At 40.0% G+C, this 14,785-nt stretch overlaps 1 protein-coding gene across 1 annotated transcript in view; it reads right to left on the bottom strand.

The window, feature by feature from the left end:
- The window catches only part of SLIT2 (slit guidance ligand 2), a 350,583-nt gene that overhangs the window by 109,364 nt on the left and 226,434 nt on the right, over positions 1-14,785 (bottom strand). The window contains 3 exon segments of the mRNA XM_035714619.2: positions 6,822-6,960; positions 9,225-9,388; positions 12,148-12,219. Coding sequence (XP_035570512.1) covers positions 6,822-6,960; positions 9,225-9,388; positions 12,148-12,219 — 375 coding nt within the window.

Here is a 14,785-nt window from a genome sequence, read left to right on the forward strand (position 1 = left end):
ATAGAATGGGCAATTTAAAAACGTGTTAATCAAACCGAACTTTGGTATCCTTACCTATAGAAAATCAGATGACTTGGGCATACAGTATGGGGATCAATTTGGCAAGTAGTATTTATTAAAATTAAGGATTCAAAAATTTGGAAGGAGCAAATACGGAAATAGCCTGCAAAAAGGTTAAATGTATATGGGAAGAGTGTTTGTCTAAACAGAAATGGAGGAGAAACAAGCATTTTAAGTTGTATTCAGCATCATAAATGTAGATTGTAATAAAATAAAACGTTTAAGAGTCATCTTTTCTTTCACTTCTTTATGCATGTAAGTGATCCAGAGGAATCCAAAGAAGCAAAAGTACTCCCAAACCCCACATTGTGAATCTCTTTGAAAGAACCTTCTTTATTGCTAGCAGAGTAAAAGCAGACCAGTAGTCTACACAATAATGAGCTTCTTTTCCATTTTACCTATTTGATTAGCACATCCCAAAAAATGTATCATAGCTTCTCTGAATTTCTTTTTTTTTTTTTTTTTATTGCTTCTCTGAATTTCCAGTCCATCTCGGAAAACACTGAATCATCCCTCAGAAGCCTGGGCTGACAACTTTGCTACCATCTTTTCTCCCATCCCATAATTTGAACCTCTCCCTGCCCTTCTTTGAACAAATAAAAGAATGTCTTGATTTCCAGTTTCTGAGCCCTAAACAAGGCAACCAAGAGTGAAGGCAGTAGGACATTGGAGTAAGCAAGATGTACTAAATTGTTACAATCTATGTTCTGTTTTCCATGATTTATGGAGCTTGTGCATAATGGTTTGAACAGGTGATATGCCACAGAAAATCCATAACGAGATTGAAGAGAACTAAATGTCTACTTTATAATGATCCATCATATCGTATTCAAAATTTTATATCTCAAACATGACTTAAGAAATTAATTCCGAGGATTTGATATATAGAGAATCAATTTACTAATAATAATTCTGCTGCCATGGGCCAGATCATGTAAGACTTGCCTCAGGCATTCCATCTGTATGAAAAGCAGGTTTTATCCAGCAGAGTTCAAAGCAGCAAAGTGCTGGGAAGATCTCAGCGGGGGTGGGGTGAAGGCAACAGATTCTTTTAAAGTTACTTTATCTTTTGCTATTACACTTTCTATTTGTCCCTCTTTATCAGTCCACATACCTTTGTCAGATTTTCTATTTACTATGAAGAATGGAGGCTTGGCGGCTCTCGCAAGCCTGTCCTTGTCTCCAACACTGTCCTTCTCCTGGTCCCCACTACACTAAGCGTCGGCGTGGACGTGGTGAGGAACACAGACACAGTCCTGCCCTCAGTTTGCAGTCGATTCAGGAGAGCCTGACATTAATCTAAATACGAAATTACACCATGACAAGTTCTATGCAGGTAAGATCCAGGGAGGTCTGAGAATACTTGACAGAGAATAGGAGAGACGACACTCCAGTAGTTGCCCGTAGAAAGCAACATGAAACAGCGCTCATTCTTGGTCAAGTTATTATACCTTAACACCTGTCTTTATGCTCCCTCTATGTTCTCTTCTTGTGGAAGTCTCTCAAAGCTTCTCTTGCCCTGTTTTTCCGAGTGTCAGTCTTCTGATTTAATTCTCTCTTCTACAACGTCCCCATAAGCCCGCGTCATGTTTACCTCTCTTTTGCAGCTAGATCAATGAAAGAGCATGAGCTCTGGAATCAAATACATCTCAGATTGAGGCTAGTTTAGCCATTTCACAATTGAAACACCTTAAATACAATTTCTTAACATTTTTGGCCTCATTAAAAAACAACACCAAATAAAAAGACCCCAGCGGACTGAAGTCAGTCTTTGAGGGATTTGAGGTAAACGTCTACAGGCTTCATTATAGAAGAAACATGGCCTTAGAGATAGAAGACCTCTACGACTCATCTGTAGGATGGCTGGATCAATGAACGTATCTAGAGAAGGAGGTTACCTATTAGATACTGACTGGGTCAGCCTAGAAGAGAGAAAAAGGAGCTTTCAGACACCTGCAGAGAGTGGAATCCAAGTCAGTATGGGGAGCAGGCAAATTTAATGAATTAATTTTAAGTACCGTAGCCCCATTTTTAGCCCTTTCCATTAACTATCCTTAATGTTAATCAACTCTTACTGTATGCTTAAAAAGCCCTCTTTTTCTTTTTTTTTCTACAGGGAGTCTGTGGGCCATTCCTTCAGTTTTTATTTTTCAGTTTTGTTTAATATAGCTCCTTTTAATTATTTTTTTAAATATCTTATTTTTATTTTTATTTTACATAGGCTCTATGCCCAACATGGGACTTGAATTCACGGCCCTAAGATCGAGAGTCAGATGCTCCACTGACTGAGCCAGCGAGGCACCTCTAGCTCCTTTTGGGGATAAATTTGCTGTGAACGCTTACATTATACATTCACCCAATAAATATTTATTTTATATTTATCAAGTGGCTATTAGGTGCCGCGTATTTGATTTGTTGCTGGGCATTCAGTGATGATCAGAACAGAACCAGTTCCTGCCTCTGCCTTCACAGAGCTTCTACTTCAGTAGGGATGACAGGTGTTTAAATGAATCCACACAATATATATAATATATATATATATATATATTATACATATATATATATAAACAAACAAAACAAAATGTAATAGTTACGTGCAGTCAAAATAAGATTCCTAGCCTACAGATGGGATGACAGATTCTGGATCGTCGTCAGGCCGTTAGGATGATGAGGCCTCGTGGAGAAATCCACTAACATTTATCTGGCATGTGTTCTCCTGCATTAGTTTTCTACTCTATTTAATTTCCATCAATACCCCCATCAAAAGCCAATGAGAAGATCACAGGATATAATGTGTGTATAGCACCCAATGCTGTTAGATAAATGCTGGTCTCTTTCTAGTCCTCCTTCTACAAATTATTCCAGCTGCGACTTTAAAAGAACACTTCCCATCTCACTTAACAAATAAGTGTTTGAGAGAATACCAGAAGTGTGAAATTACAGTTGTAAGCACAACGCAGAAGAAAGAAAAGGATGAGTCAAGCTTTTCTACCTAGAATCACAGGCAGTAGATCACTCCTACTTGTAGCACATACATACTTTCTTTTTGTTAGAATTATATGAGGCAGTTGCAGGAATAAAAAGGCAAAGCACATACAGAAGTTAAATGAAATGTCTGACAAACTGCGGGAAAGAAATTCTACTTATAATTTACGGTAAAATCCAGAATAAAAATTATTTGAAAAATATGGAGGGAGCTTATAAATTTCAGCTCATCGTGTATTAAAAAACTGAAATCTATAAAAATGAAAAAAAAGAAGATGTTGTATAGCTTTACTTCCACATCTTATGAATCTTACTGATGTTCTTTATACTAATAAAAATAAAAGAGTAATAAAAGAAATGAGTTACTAAGCTGCTAAGTTATGCCAGTATAATGAATGGTAATGGGGTATTTTGTTGGAGTTGAAGATCAATATGATTTATTACCAGATGCTCTACTGATAAAGCTGATAATGTAATAATCAGAGAAGTGAAATTCACCTAGAGCTTCACATATGTTGTCATCTCTACTTATAAATTTAATTTATTGTAGCTTTATCTGATACACCACCTCCTCAATACGGGCAGAGCCGATGGGACATATTATTCAGTATAACTTTTATGTTACTAAATTTCACGATAATACAAAATCTATAGAGCATACAAAATAGAAGAAATGCTCTGTTGTAAAAAAATAGACTACATGAGATAAACAACTTTAAATGTCTCACATTGCTTTCGCTCTGTTGTATCTACAGCTCACTGTTCTTTTGTCAGCCCACGGCGGTGTTTTGTTCTTTCCCGTAACCAGGACTGGATCCACCCACTCCCATGTCCAGGACCATCACGCTCCCACTAATTCTCACACTCTCATCTCTCTCTCTCTAACCCCACTGTCTCTGACTTCCTAATGACTGCAGCTTTCTGCATCTTCAAATCAGTCCACGTCTGACCTTCACAGAGACAACTGTCTTTTAAAACAAAACAAAACAACAAAAACAAAAATCCCTTTCTTAGCCAAGCTAAGCCCCTTTCTCTCTTATCTATTCTGGCCCTCTGCTGTTCTTACTTGGTTCTCTTCTATTGCTCTCATTGACCATTCCGTGGATTAAGCCATCAGCTTTTATCTTAAAATCTTTGCCTCAAGTCCTGGTCTGGCACCAAATCCTTATAGTTTGTATTTTAGCACCTCCAAACATCCAGTTGGCACTTCAGGGTTTCACAAATTTTGTTTACCATCATCTTCCTTTCCAGTTTTTGCCCTGCCCTTCAGCTTCTTATATACAATGACACAACCACCATTCCTCTATCCCTCATACTTGAAATTCTGGCACCATCTTTGGTTCATTTTTCTCCTTTAGTCCCTCATCTCACCAAATGCCCGATCCCATGAATTCTGCTCCTATATTAACGACCGTACCCACTTCCACATCGTCATTCCTACAGCTACTTTGCGCCTGCTCTTAGGACATCTCCCCTTAATCAACATGAGAGCTGTCCAAGGAGGCTTCATGCCTGGCGGTCTGTCCTTTGCTAAACACACAGCTGTCAGATTAACCTGACGGATTCTGAAGATTCAGACTAAAAGTCCTATATTCAGATGCATTCCAAATAAAGATTTAGGTCCTTCTAGTATCAAGGCCCTCCATGAATTCGTTCTGACCCACCTTTCCAGCTTTATTTTCCTGCGCCCCCATGGGCTCCAAATGCCACCCTGAGCTGCTGTTTGGTTGTGTCTTGCATTTCCATTCTTACTGCCTATGCTTACAATGTCCTATTCATTTTGAAAGCCCCTTTCCTCGTTTTTGCATTTCTGTTCACTACCCATCCTTCAAGGCCTACCTCAGATGTCACTTCTTATATGAAGGCTTCAATGACTGAAGTATTGCTGACTGGGATACTACTCTATACTAAACACAAAAAGCTCTACGTGTGTTATTTCACTTCAAATTAAGAACAACCCTTAGTTTCAGACAAGGGGACAGTCTCACAGAAGATAAATACCTTGCTATGATCTCACAGATAGTGAATGGTTCTAACTATGTAGGTTGCTGCCTTTCATGAGCCACTGTCACTGGACCTCCACTTTCTGCCTCTGTGTAACTACCTAGAACTTCCTTTGTTCCTCTCTTACGACATGTATTAATTTGTACCTAATTTCATAGCTTTTAATTTCCATGTCAGGTTTGCGAGTCACTTGATGGAAGATCTCTGGACAATCCCTGCTGCCATTTCTATAGTAAGTGTTTACTTAAAAAATGCTCTTGCCTGGATAGATGAATATACTAGTCTCCCATATGAAAACTTACTATGTCTTTCTACTATCTAGTTCATCCTATATTACATCTTCTAACTAAAATAAAAGTCCTTCCCTAATCTGCAGCTTGAAAATTATATGGAGATGTCTTTCTGAGGCATTATTTTCCATGATGTGCCAACATGCTCCTATTATACTAATTAGGCTCAACTGTACAATCTCTAAAACGGGACGCTCACCACCACCACCTTTGTCCTTCGTTCCTGAGACTTCTCTTTGCTGAGATGTCATTTGCCCCTTCCAAAACCATTTATTATCCTTTTCCCAAAGGTCAGCTAAAAAAATACTTATAAATGCCTTCTATGAGCAAAATTAAAATTCCAATGACAATAATATTATGAGCACACGTTATTTCATGTCTGTGTCAAACCTCCACAGATTCCAGAGTCTTTATAGATGATCACGTCTTACGCTGCAAAGCTCTAAACATACTTTTAAGCACTCATTAGATACTTTAAATATCATTAGTGGATCTTGTGAATTAAAGTTAGTCTTACATAAAGCAAATGAAAGCGGCTAACAGACAAAACATTAATAGTTTTGAAAAATAATTTTGTGCCTACTACGTAAACTTCTATGAAGTTAGTCTTACTTTTATCATTTCAACCTAAAATGCCCTAAACTGTTTATTTGTCTGTTAAGAATTGGCCTTTAAAACAACACCGTGATAGGCTCAGCGGTTAAGAGGTGTTGTCTCAGTTAATGGATACTGAGATTTTTCCCTACTGCTTCCTTCTCAAGGTGCGAAAAGCAGTTCATTTTACATCTTACATGACCTTGTTTTACCCACAGGACTTCTATTTGGCAGAACAAATGCACAAAGCAGCTGCATACAAAATAGAAATACTTTGTCAAGACGATTTTACTTTTGATAGAGATAGGCTCCTATAAGTTAAAATGCTCAGTAATTAAAAAATCTTATATATGCTGACTTGATGATTTTATCCTTTTTTTTTAAAAAAAAAACATTTTGTGATAGACCATACAGTAGTGCAAACAAAATAGTGAAACTGCATTTTAAGACATGAGCTCTTGAGGAGGGAGAACATCATCTAGTTACACTGTTTCTATGATTTATTCCCCCAGTTTGATCCTTCTATTGTTTCCTCACTGCAAGCTAGACATGGGCAGGAGGAGCAGATCTACAGACCCAAATGGTCAGACTATGAACAACTGCTTACTTTTCCGGAATAACCTAATAAGACCTTCCCAAGCAAAGGGAATACTATGTATCCTTCAAATGCATTCCTTTGCAATCTATCTACATTAAAGAAAGAGAAATCCTGGCCCCTCCAACGAGATGTCTCCTGAATCAGAGCCAGGCCCAACAGAACTCTGAAAGGAGTATTTGTCTAAAGTAATCGATCCCAGTTGCCTTCAATAAACCCAGAATCTCTAGAGGAAGTCATGGTTTGGGTCACTGTGGAGGTGGAGAGATGAGAGGAAATTTCAGGGCACCTACATTTCTGTGATGGTCTCTGGCAGGTTCGTAGGGATCTCAGTGAGACCTTTCCCACGACAGTCTACGATATTGTTGCTACAGGTACAAGCGGCTGGACAATGCAGGACGCTGCAAGAAGGAGCCATGAAGGACTGGTGGCCTGCAAGAGAAACAAACAGCAATGGTATTTACTCTCCTGCAATTGCTAATTGTGAAACACATGAGCTTAATCTCAAACAACAAAGCATGATATTTAACAGAAATTAATTTCTCTAAATACCTGAGCATAAAATCAGTCTTCCATTTTTCTAAGATATATTTTAGGAAGCATGCATTTATGGCTCTGGGTCAACACTCAGATAAAGCAAATGAGATTCTTAGAATTATGAAAATGATAATTTTTCAGACTTGAAATAATTGTTGAGAAAGGCTAAACTCAGACCTGAAACTGGAATTTGATTACTAACTATTCTGAGTTAAAAAAAAAAAAAAAAAAAAAAAAAAAAAGCAGCAGTTTCAGACTAACCTACATTTCATTTCTGTTAAGCTTAAATAAAGTTTGGTCTTTATTAAAGTCAGGTGGCATAACTTACTTTCCTTCAAAAAAAAAAAAAAGAAAGGAAAACAGTAACATTTTCCTCTTAGAAGATGTAAGTGTTGATTCTCAATAAGTAATCATGCATCGGTAAATGTGTGGAAAATTAAATCTCATCAAGTTTGATGTCTTGAGAAGGCCTGCACTTCCTCTGAAGTTATTGTAAGAAGTGGTAACATGCCATTCCATAATTGTTAATCTAGATAGTTCTCTCATTTGGCTTCGCGTGGCCTACAGCTTTTAGCGTGAGTGGTTACCTGCAGACGTGTATTTTCACTACTCAGTATTTGGAAACAAAACAGTTTTGAAATGCGAGTTCACTGTTGGAATGATGAGCAACAGAATGTCGGCCGTGTTGTGTGAATGGGCATCTGCACACATCTGCTAGCAGGGCAGGGCCGACCCTCTCTGATCTGCAGCAGGAGGGCCTGAGCGGTCGTGTGCCCCAGGGAGAGGCTGCAGGCTCCCTACTAACCCAAGCCCTCTGAACAAGCTCTCAGAGTTTACAAAATAATAATAATAATAAATCTCAGTCTAAAAAAGAAACGTGAACTTGCCTTCTTCCTCATCTAGAAAACAGGAAGGGAAAAGCGAAGAGAGAAAAAAGTGGTTAGTAACGAACGGTTAGTCATTTCATTATTTAATTTTTTTAAAAAGCAATCAGGCCTAACGAGAACATTCCATGACATTGTAAGAAACTTTTGTCTGGGTTATAAAAAGTGTGGAAAAATACACAGAAAGTTCTAAAAGATAACAATAAATCCAAATCCTATGCTAATACTTTCTGTTCCTCCTCGAAGGAACTGTTTGTGAGGCATTATATATTATTTAGAAATTTTGTATTATTGTATTTTGAACAGATACTTCTGAAGCAGAACCAGCCCTCTATTTATAAAATAAGATACGGGTTAATGTGTATCAGATACTATTGACAAGTCATTTTATAAATAAATACAAGCATAAATATCAATATATATGAGTCGGTAATCAGACTGCCTAGCTTGAGGTCCTTGGACTCAGCTATGTGATCCTGCACCAGGCTACTTAGTATTCTTTTTCTGCATTTATTTTTTTTTCTTTTTCTGCATTTGTATCTCTAATATAAAGATACTACATTTCACTAGAGTTGTCATGAGGGAGGTAAAATGAAGTGTATATATATAGAGATATATATATATTATAAGTATATATATATACACACACATATATATATATAAAATTGAAGTATATATATAATTGAAGAAATATATATGAAATACCTAGATTGGCACTCAAACATATAGAAAGCACTAAGTGAATGTGACTTACTAATATTTTACATAGTCCGCACCTTATTTTTGTTTCCAGATTTTCATCATTAAAGCTAGTCATTCATCTCTTAGAAGTAGAAGTGAACCACTAGTATTCGTGAAAAGTGCTTTGCCACTCTGCAACTATTGTTGGGCTACTTTTTTAAACGTCCCAGCAGGGACCCAGTATTAACCATATTTCCAATTGTTGGCAAAAACGTAGATATAAATTATTACCTAACGGGAAAATAAGTACGAACAGAACTAAAATCTAGGCGTTTCCCATATATCTACAGGAGTGAAAATTGAGAAATCTTTCATCATAACATCAGGACAAGGAACCTGTAATTGCCAATCATGCACAAACGTCTTAGAACCTATTATCAGCATCGCTAAAACCGAGGATTTCCAAGGGATGATGAGTGCGCAATTGCACATGTAAGTGAGCAACACGGAAACTTTTAAAGCATGCATTCTTCGCAGCTCACCGACAAAGTAGCATAAGATAATAGGACAACAGAAAGGTTCTTTCTCCCTTACCACTGCAGACAAATTCGCGTTTTTGAACCTCGGCTACGTTATGACCCCTCAGGTGGGATGGGCCCATACACTGAGTGTAGAGACCAACCCGGGGCCTTTGGCGCAGCCAGTCAGAAAGCCAGGCCAGGTGGCAGTCGCAATACAGATTGTTTGAATGCAGCCGACTGGAGAAGAAAAAGACAAATTGAAAGCAAAAAAAAAAAAAAAAAAAAAAACAACAGTAAATAGTTACTTTAAAAACTGAAAAATGGACCAATAATACATAACTTTACTACTTAACATGCTCGTAGACAAGACTTAGGAAGTCCCGATCGAATGAGTTTTCTAAAAACTGAACTCGTTTACAGCCACAGAATCACGTTTCCCTTCCTTTACCTCTGAGCTAAGCAAACTCGCAGGAGCTTGAGCCCGACCATAAAAATGGTTTTCCTGTGTTCGCTCAAAAGGGCAGAGAGAAACAGATTTGTCCAAGGCAAATGGCTCTGCGGTCCCAGTACACTGACAGCCAACGGGGCTGGCTGGGGGAATGGGGAGGTAAGGGGCAGGGAATGGGCGGGGGCACGTTAGTAAAAGTCGGGGCTCCCAGGAGGAATTATCAGTTCGCCCTGCCGTTGTTAGTTTCTGTAGGAAGTGCTTGCAAAATCTTTTTAGCAGGTCACTCCTGTTTTTTTGCTGAATAAGAGAGAATAATAATTCAATCTAAAACACTTCTTTCACGTCCCTATTCTGATTTCCTTCTTTTTGTTTAATAGCAGAAAAAGGGATTAGCTGCTTTTGGCTCTTGGGACCCCATCCTCAAAGAGCAGGAACTGAAATGAAAAGACATAAACGGCCGGGAGTGAAGGAATTAAGTGAGCCCCCCTCTCTGTGTTGGCAGGGATCCACACCAGAGCATGGATCCATTCCAAGTGGCAAATAGCACTTTTCCATTAATAAAATATCAGACAAATGTATCCACTAAATTAGGTAAATGACTTCAAATTGGCTTTTATGTTTTCTCAAACTAAAGAAAAGGACATCCTAAGCTATAAATCAAAGCATCATTTCCAGAATCATCCGTGACACAGTAATACCATTTTAGTCCTTTTTAGCTGATGTGTTCAATTCTAACCCAATAACAGTAATGGATATTAAAACATGGAACTCAGTCCAGAAAGATAATTGGACCATAAAAATGGAATTTTTAAGTAGCAGTGATAATATAGAATAATGAAACAACCAAAGCAAGGGAATTTCAAGTTAGACGACTGCTTTACATTCTCCTTGAGCCTGTAGGTATGGAACAGACGGTCTTGCATCAAAACTTAGACGGCGTGCCGCAGGACAAAAAGCTACATTTTGCGAAAGCTGGGTGACCTCCAGCTCAGTTTGCTTGGAAGTCAGAATGGCATCCTTTGGAAGCCACACCGCACGCTCCACGCTCCACCTCATCGTTCTAGAAATATTTCCATAAACCAAACCATAAACCAAGCACGTTACAATGACTCAATAAGGTGTGAGCGAATTTGAAATAAGAACACAAAACTTTAAAAACCTGGTTAGCAAGACGAACTACGATGGATTTCTATATGGAAATAAGGCACACCATCAAAAATGCAGATGATCGATGTTTCTGCAGTCTCATTTCTTTGCCACGTAAGAACTCGCTCACTTTGCTTTTTTAAAAAATTAGCTGAAGTTCATGATTAAGAAACTAACTTCACCAAATACAGTCTGAGTGACTTGGTATGTTCATTTGGTCAGATTTAGGCACTCCAAGAAAATGAAATTCCTCTTCTTCTTTTTTTTTTTTTTTTTTAGAAAATGAAATTTTTAATAGCCATGCTCCTATTTTTGATGAAAGCTAGTCAGTTCATAACTAACATTAATGCACATACGATGTTAGCTATATCTACATACTTTCAGGACTCCTCTATTTTGTTAAATCAAATTCCAAGGGAACAGTAATGACGTATTGTATCATACATAGATCACCATATTTTAGTGATCAAAAAAAAGGGGGGGCATTTAGAATGGTATCACCTACTTCATTAAAAAACTGGCAATTCAAATGATTTCATTCAAGAGAAAACTGCAATGTCATAGATTTCCCAGTGATAAACCATTGTAAACTGAAAATCATTTTGAAAACCCAGTTAATATATACACAATCTACTGAAAAACACATTATTATTTTTTTTTTATCAAGAAATTCAATGCTTCGCTTATGTTTCCCACCATTTCCCGCATGTTGTATGTAACGTAGTTTCGAGGTCAAGGTGATCCCAAACCCAGTTCAAATGAGATTTATCTCTGAAAATGCTTTAACGAACTGTCCCCACCCTGGGCTTTAAGGATTAAGTTTTCCCCGAGAGGAAAAAAAATACACATTATCTGTAGCAAAGAGTTTGAGATCAGGTGTATATTCACCTAAAACATTTTAATGTTTACCTCCTGGAAAGGTATTTCTAAATATAAATGTTGCCACGACCTTAGTTACAGAAGGACTAAAAGGGTGATGTTGTAATTTTACATTACAAAGAATGTAGGAGAGCCAGTTTAGCTTTATTAGGTCTGCTGGCTGTACAGTAATAAAATCATAAAGATTTACCATTTATCATTTCTGACAGCCAATCAAGGAGCCTTACATTTCTTAATGAAATGTGACCTCCAACAATAGCTCAAAGTAAACGTCCCTCCTCCCCAAATTCCCATCATGCATATCATTTAAAGGGAAGCGTTCAGGTTTTCAGAATAATAGTTCATTTACTCCAATATCATGTATGTAGCACTTTTTAAAAAAGTGGTGTTTTCATCTCATAACGAACTCGCGATCCTGTTCTTTGTTTACTAAAAATAGTACGCTAGGGGAAGCCTTAATTGATTAAATTGACCTTTATAAATATAGTCCTAAGTATAAAGTATATAAGTCCCATATACTTACAAAGTCCTAAGTTTAGGCATATGGTTGAAACTTGCCACAGAAAGTCTAGTAATGTTGTTATTGTTGAGAGTGCTGTAGGATAAAAAAAAAAAAAAAAAGTTAGACATTTTAGATAATGAAAATTCACTGATTATGCTCTATAATCCTAGAGAGAGCACCTGCCTGGTGGAGACGGCATAAAGAGCGTCCTGTATCATAAGCAAGACGAGAAAGAGACGTTATGCTTTAACATATTACTATGCATTCGGCTTTATCAAATATTTATGGCAGAGTTAGGTCTTAAGCCATAATAGTTTTGGCTATTCACATGCTGCTTTATGCGGGTCTTCAGGACACCCCTTGAGGAATTAGCACGAGACCGTCAACAGTCACTGAAAACGGGGCGGCCACAGTTCCTTCCAGGGCCCCGTGTGCAGCTGGGGGCATGACGGATGGACGCACCCTGGAAGTCTCCTGCTGAAATTTCACAGCAGTGGCTCAGAAGCGGTTTTGTCGGGTCCTGGAACAGAGGAGTCCTGCTCATCACCCTCTCCCGGGGACCCCGGGCGCTGCGGGGCTGCGAGGCGTGGGAGGGCGCGGGAGGCCCCCGCGGCTGGTACTCGCCCCGGATCGGGCACAGCGCCAGGCCGCAGCGGTTCATGAAAAGCTCACCCCCTTCTGACAGCTTTACGTCGGGGGCCCGTATCCTGCCGTGTGCCACTGCTGTGGCTCGTGATCGTGGCTTCTCGGCGCTGGGCCCGGAGGATGGGGCGTCAGGGCAGCCGGTGAAAATGAGCCTGATTCTTGCCTGGTTCAAGTTGCTCCCACTTTCCCCCAACACAGGCCTCGTCTGCTGTATTATCATGGCTGTTTCTCCTACCACCCCCACCCCGACCCCGACCCCACACTACCACTACTACCACCACCACTACCACCACCATCCCCACCAGCATCCCCACCACCACCCCCATCACCATCATCCCCGCCACCACCCCCACCACCACCACCACCACCACCATCCCCACCATCCACCACTACCCATGAGCTATTTCTCCTACTACCACCCCTACCACCATCCCCACTCCCACCACCACCACTCCCCCCACCCCCATTCAGTCGTCTAGTGTTTCCTAAACGGCTCTCAGTTTGATGGCAACCCGGACTGGTCGGAAACCTGCCTTAAAATAGCCGACAGCCCCACTGCGGAGGGGAGTACGCACGTCATGAAGACTTAGTGTAGTAAGACTAAGGGGAGAGTTTCTTCCTCCCTCCCTTCGGGGCAGTCTGGCCGGGAGGAGAGAGGGCGAAGAGGGCCACCCCAGGGCGGGGCTGTGCCAGCGCGGGGAGGACAGCGGGAGAGGCCCTGCGGCGGGAGCCGGGAGGCCGAGGGGGGCCGGGGGGGTGCCGGGGCCACAGCGGGGCCTCCCAAGTCTAGACACTGGCCGCCAGCTCAGGCGGTTCGGAGTCCGGGCGCCGAGCGCGCGTGGGGCCGCGTGCGGAGCTGGAGGCCGCGGTCAGCGCGGCGCCGGGGGCTCGGGGGCACCTGCCAAGGGGGCGCAGCACAGACCTCCACACGCTCGCTTCCTTCCCTCCCCAGCTTCGCCGCCCAATGACGGAAGAACGAATCCAAGAGATGGAAGTTGCATGAGAAGCCCCCCGCCTTGTGCAGGACCCGAAAGCGCTGCATCGCTTGGTTCCTGTTCTCTGACAGCCGCAGCACTCGTCTGGACTCAAGTGGAACGAGAGGGTTTTTTTTTTCCAACACCATTAACATGTATCCTGGTGTCTGAACTGACAGGTTTCACTTCTCAAAGGGATTTGCTTTCAAATGACCCCTTTCCCACCCTCAAAATCTACGCGGACTTTACACGGCTAAAATCTTTCGAGGACATAACGCACTGAAATGTGACTGTAGGGATCACACATGTTTCAAAAGTGATTCACGTGCAGGAGACACGCGTTGATTTTCTTATGATTCCACACAAAAGAGAGTTTTCATTGAATGATGAAACGGGTGGCTCTAAGTTTGGACCCTTTTCTCCAAATGTTACCCTGCATAACACAACTGAAGAAATATATCATCTTAGTATTTTTATTCAGAACTGCTGCCGGCGAAACAGTATCGATATGGATGCCTGGTAATGGAGCAATATGTGGAACCAATGAAATTAAGTTATTTTAAAATAAATAATAGATTATGTGCTAATTACTTATGGAGACACGTATATGTCATGACCGTGATCGATTCCTACTCTGAAACAACGCAAACTTATCTACCGTACTTCATTTGTGAACACTTTCTCCTATATGAAAGTGCATTTCTATGTTCAACCTCAAGATTTTCTCTAATGAGAATATATATATATATTTTTTTTTTGAGAATATATTCTTGTACAAAGGATCTTTATGTGTAAATACAAAATGTTAGTCTTGGTAATCACGTAGGCCCTCCCAGACTTAGATCTTCACTTACTCCTTTCTTATTCCCTTAGTGCTCAGCACAGTATTCGGCAGAGAGTCTGAAATTTTATGGATACGAATCTCCGTATCTCAATTAAATAAAACTACGCTTATTTTCTGAAAAAAGAAAAAAAATACATATAAAACTGGCAACTTAAGGATATATTTCATTTCCTAATCTGCTGTCCAAAGAAACGGA

This window comes from Canis lupus, chromosome 3, assembly GCF_003254725.2.
Source record: "Canis lupus dingo isolate Sandy chromosome 3, ASM325472v2, whole genome shotgun sequence".
Taxonomy (NCBI): domain Eukaryota; kingdom Metazoa; phylum Chordata; class Mammalia; order Carnivora; family Canidae; genus Canis; species Canis lupus.